At 34.4% G+C, this 5,965-nt stretch overlaps 1 protein-coding gene across 1 annotated transcript; it reads right to left on the reverse strand.

The window, feature by feature from the left end:
- Positions 1–999: 999 nt before the first annotated feature.
- On the reverse strand, positions 1,000–5,641 carry CSN2 (casein beta; the record flags this gene model as incomplete). The annotated part of the gene is made up of 5 exons (XM_084758293.1): positions 1,000–1,068; positions 1,743–2,267; positions 3,604–3,645; positions 3,738–3,761; positions 5,591–5,641. 5 exons carry the CDS (start codon positions 5,639–5,641, stop codon positions 1,000–1,002), a joined length of 711 nt encoding a protein of 236 aa, XP_084614419.1.
- Positions 5,642–5,965: the final 324 nt, after the last annotated feature.

Here is a 5,965-nt window from a genome sequence, read left to right on the forward strand (position 1 = left end):
TTTTGTATACATTATTGACATGCATTTTTAACTCAATATTAAATTTTTATGAAATATAATTGGAGAGCTTAAAGAGTTCATGAGTCAAATTCAAATGATATGAATATTATATAATACATAGAATAAATAAAAGAATGAAACTTCTTTTTTTCCATGTAGATTCATTTAGATAGTTATCATTTTCATAGCATGATCCAATGATGAAAAAGTTGTATTTCCAGTCTCAGTCAATTCTGTGAAAGAAAGATATAGAATATAAATTTAGAATATAGATATGGATATAGAATTATGTTGGGTTAAGTCAATAGTTCTCAGCCTTTCCAATGTTATAGCCCTTTAATACACAGTTCCTCATATTATGCTGACCCCTAACCATATAATTATTTCATTGCTACTTCATGACTGTAATTCTGTACTGCTAAAAATCATAATGTAAGTATGCAACCCTGGGAAAAGATCACTTGACCCCCCAAAGGAGTTAAGATCCACAAGTTGAGGACTGTTGTGTTTTATTATTTCGCTTCTCACCATTTGCACTTCAAAAAAGCAATTTGTTTTACAAATGTGCTCTATTGTTTCTTTCCTTGTTGACATATAAACGTCTATTCAATGCCATATCAGTTCATAAGAAATTGTTGCAAAATACAGTCTTTCTTCAGCCTTAAGGGCTTATATAGTTTAAAATCTCAAAGCTATATTCCTTTCCCTGTTGTACTATTAAATACCTAGACTAAGTAATTTATTTTTGAGTCATGAATGAAAACACAGTGGTAAATGCAGTAAATGTAAAATTTATGAAACCTAATGTACGCATTGAAATGAAAATTGGCCTGTAAGAAAAGCAAAAATATTCACATAAAATAAAATAAAATAAATCTTTTTTTTTAACAACATGATGCCATAAAATATAAAGATACATGCTTTTGGAATGAGACAGATCTATCCCAATGGCAAATAAATAAAATTATAAGTTCCTTGAAATATAAACTATGCCTAGAATCATGTGGGCAAGAGGCAGTCAACTAGTGAAGCCACAATGATAATTAAGTTAATGCCACTCTGCTGTGTCTACATAAGAGAATGAAATATAAAAAGACATCAAATATAAAAATTATAATCCTACTCATTAATTTGAACTTACCAAAAATGAGGAGAAGATAATAACCTGGAAATCCTTAGACCTTAAATGCAAACAAATACAAATAAATAAATAAACATTTTCCCTCAGTGTAACACTTGCCTAAAGTGTGTTTTATATGTCAAATGAAACATCTCAGTCTTTTAACTCCATGCACATATAGTCAAAAGAACAAATAAATTGCAGTATGTGGATAATATATATGCACAAAGAAATTTTAGAATTCTGCAGAAGAAAATTGGTTACCAAAATCTAATAAGCTTGCCAATTTTATCTGTGGTTTAGTTGACCTTAACATTCTTTAAAGCAGCCTACCAATTAAATCAATATTCTTGTAATTATCTATTCCCAAAGTGTCATTACTTTTGCTGGATGACTATAAGAATTATATCAGAATCTGTGAGGGACTAGTCACTAGGTAAGCACTGGAAATCAGGTTAAATGAAGATCTCCAGGTGATTCTATTTTATAGCTAACTTTAAGAACCGTCTATTTATTAATGAAATATATATTTATTGTTTCATTTTAGAGCTCTCATTTCCTCTATTAATGGTGTCATATGCGCGTTTTGAGGGAAAATGAAAGGAAGTACATTTAAACTTACAGTAATAGGATGACGTTGTTGAGTTGTAGGGACCTGGAAGGCGGGGTTAAGCAGCAGTTCTAGGTACTGCAGAAGGTCCTGGGCAGACATATCTCCTTGAAGGAAAGATGCTGCTTGCTCAAGGAAGTGCAGAACTTTGGACTGAAGAGCAGACAGCTGGTACTGAGAGGAAGCCACGGGACTCTGAGGGAAAGCCTGCACAGCTTGTGCCAGGAGCTGGACCAGAGACTGAGAAGAGTGCTGATTGGCGATATCAGCGAGACTGGGGATTTGAGAGTTAAAGAGGCGGAGCAGAGTTTCGGAGTTAGAGAAGGGCATCACTTTGTGCTTGGGAAGGATGGTGGCTTTAGCTTTAAGGAAGGCTTCCAGTTCAGGAGAAATGACAGGCCCAAGAGAAGGCACCACAAGGGGCTGAGCAATAGGCTGGACGTTTTGTGCAAGGGGAGTGCAAGAAATGGGCTGGGCATATGGAAAGGCCTGGGGTTGAGCCTGGATGAAGGGGTTGACTTTGTCCTGGAGCATATCCTAGAAAGAAGGGAACCCTTTAGTCTGAAAGTCAGCAATGTCATCATTCTTGATTAATCAATAATCTTTTAGCCAACAATAATTAAGCAATGGAATGGATGACAACAACAACAACAAAAGCCTTCATTTGCTTAAAAACTATCTTGGTCTAGCTCTGTATGGTGTCTAATGCCTCTAAACCTAGCAGTTGGTAGCCTGAAGCAGAAGGATTGTTATGACTTTGAGACCAACCTAAGCTAAAAACTAATTTCTAGGCAATCTTGGGCAAGAATAAGAGAATATAGCAACTTTAAAAAAAAAAAGATACACAAAATAATAAGGTGCTGTCTCGAACAACATGAAGAAAATAAGCTAAGTGTCCTTAAGGGATTTTTCCTAACCTATTCTAGTCATAGATGAATTATAGTAAAAAATAAAATTAAATGTTCAAGATTTGTCGGAAGCATATCACTGTCTTCCAAGCCATTTCCACCTCTGTAGCTATTCACTTTGGTACAAGAAAGCACAGATTTCTCAGCCTCTATGGGTTGATAATAGAACAAATTGTTTCCATATAATTGAAAGCAAATTAATTTTGAAAGGTTTAGTGGGATAATGCTAACAATAGTTTACTAGATTTGTTACTAGATTCTGGCAATATTTAATTTTGCCCAACTTCTAGAATGACGTCACCCGGTAAAAGTAGTTTTCTTAACCTTTTCAATAGGTGTCCAATTTAATATTTTTAGTTTGATTTGTAAAATAAAGTGTGACCATTAAGCCATTCACTAAAAATAAAAACCTCACCAAATATATGGCTATAAGTGTGATATGATAGTGGAACTTGATGCTCTTCAGAAAACCACTGATTTGAAGGCATGCTCTACTACTTTATATCATAGATTAAGCACTGTTACATACAGTTGTTGGATATCTCTCTCCTTTATTTTGGACTAGAAATGCCCTTAAGACTAGGTAAACATAAAGTATAAATGCTATCATAAAACAAAATATGAGTTAAAACTACTGACTCTACTGAAAGTCAGTTAACTACATTCATGGGAAATTCTTAAAAATGGTTCCAGCCTGCGGGTGAAGAAAATGAACTACGAAAGAGGATGGTCAGCAAGATTCTTCGTCTGCTAGGTGGTCCGTTTAGGGTTTCTGTCAAATTGCCAATATGTCCTTTAATCATCATGTTCATTTAGAAAATTAAAGGGACATGGTTTCTACTGGGAACATGCTTATGTTCATTATTAAGAACAGATAATACCCTTAGCAATGACAATTGTGATGTAGAAAACGTATTGGCACTCCCACGTGCTTTCAAGGCATATATTCTTCATGAGTAATTTACCTCTGCTTGCACCTGTTCCATGCGTTGCACCTTTTGAAGTTTCTGTTAAAAATAAACCATACTTTTTTAAAAAAACTCAAAATTTTCATCTTCAAAAATAAAGCATGGAGATTAAATATAATGAATGGGTTTACCTCATTGATGCGGACAATAGATTCCTTCAGAAAAGTAAAAAAAAAATTACTCTTACTGAATAAAATTATATATCAATGCATATTAAAAATTAAGGTATTTAGTAGGTTCCCTTAATAGGTTACTAATGGGAAAATTGATGAAGCTTATATTTAAACACCTTAAAACATTGTGTATAAGCCTATCATATACAAGAAAAGTGAGTGCAGTCAAGAAAGAAAAATAAATTAGTGAGCCTAGTATGCAAAGACACATCTACACAACTCTAGTTCCCTCTACAACCATGCTTCTTTCTCTGGCTACAAATGATTTTTAAATTCCATTTGATTCTTAAACCCAAACACAAAAACACAATTGAAAATACAGTCTAATGGCCGTATAGTGTAGTAGTCACTCTTAGTTCACTTGCTGATACACTAGGCTTCAAGTAAGCCATGAAAAAAATATCCCTCTGAGGCATTTGTAGAATTGTGTAAGAAAAGTATATATTTATATTCTCTAATGAACAAATGATAAGCACTTTAAGGTAAAGAATTATATGTCATTCTCTCGGGTAGATTTGTATCCTACTGATTCTTATTTACCTAAATTGCAACCTTCCTAACCACATGTGTCCCTTCGGCAAGCCAGCCTGCCCACTAGAGAGGAAGCGTGTTACACCTATCGGTATCTGTCTTTAGTTGGCTCTATAGCTCCTAGCCAATGAGTGAATGACAAAAAGCACACAGTAAGTATTAAAAATGTAGGTGAGATTAGGGAGAGTTTATGGTAGAGGATAAGATTTTGTGCTTCTAAGATAAACAGCTAGGAGAGGCAGTGACAACATTTCAAATAAGAAACTAATAGTCATATACAAATATGAAACCATTCAGATATTTTTCTGCCTCTAATATCATGCAATATATATTTACAGGAAGTATATGCGGTAGTGTGACTAACACAATGTAACTCAACAGAAAGACAGCACTTCATTGCTTATGATTGACAGTCACCTTACCTCACTACTGGAAGCACTCTCAGTCTATAAACAAAAATACATATACATATATGTTAATTGATAGATCCAATTAGGACTTTTAGATCATTAAAAATGTAGTAATGTTAGGGTTGAAAGTTTTTCTCAATAAAAATTCTTACCTCAGAGGATGCATTAAGTACTCCATTCTGTAAAAATAAACAAGCAAAACAAAAAACAAAAAACCAGTATTAGTGACTATAACTACCTTGTTACTTAACATGAAGTTTTATATCATCTACCTTTTTCAGAAATTAAAAAAATAATATTATATGCCTTTTACAATCTTGAAAATCTGCATTTACTATCTCTCTTATCTTTTAGTAAATTTTTATTGACATATTCTTACATTATATAAATATGTGCAGGATTTTTAATGAATGACAAAAATTACTTTAATTTCCACTAAACACTTTAAATTATGCCTACAGCTCTCCTTCTTCCTCCGAATACCCCCTTTCGACTCTTACTAGACTTGACCTGCTTATCTAAAGAGATGCATACACTTCACCATAAGAATGAAATATTCAAGCTGCACATGCGAGTCTACTTCTGTGGAATCATATTTATTTGGTGTATTTCTGAGGCCTTGTTTGGTTTCTCAGTAGTCTAAGTTTTAGCTAGGGAATCTGCCATACATACAACAGTGCAGTAAGCATTTGTTCCAGCTTGGGAACCCTACAGGAGCTTTGAAACATTGAATCTCAAAGTAGCAATGGTTAAATAAAGAGCTCTTAAACTCTCCATTAATTGTACACTAAGAGCTCACGGCTATTATTGGCTGTAAGGGATCAGACCATTCTCTGCATCTTTAATTACTTAGGAGGTCTCTGTACACACCTCACTTGCGAGAGCAAGTGCCACAAGGCAGGCGAGGATGAAGACCTTCATGGCTGTCAAGTCCTGTGAAGGGAGAGGTGAAGAATTAGTAACAGATTAGTCAATTACCCAATGTCGACATCTACCCGGATTCCTAACTACTCCTCTTCCTAAACATCAAATTCAGACTGCAGTAGCTGCCTTCATCATATCCTTGAGCTCACAGCTCTCTTCCGTTCTTTCATGCTAACACCATTGTTAATGGTAGTACGGATGCCTTAGAAAGGCTACGAAGAACTCCTAACTACCAAAACATTTAACCCTTTTACTTAAAACTATTTAGCACTTACAGGTGGCCAGACAGTGAACAAAATATTAAGATTTCAGCACTATGGG

Source organism: Acomys minous (genome assembly GCF_964271855.1).
Source record: "Acomys minous genome assembly, chromosome: 15".
Taxonomy (NCBI): Eukaryota; Metazoa; Chordata; class Mammalia; order Rodentia; family Muridae; genus Acomys; species Acomys minous.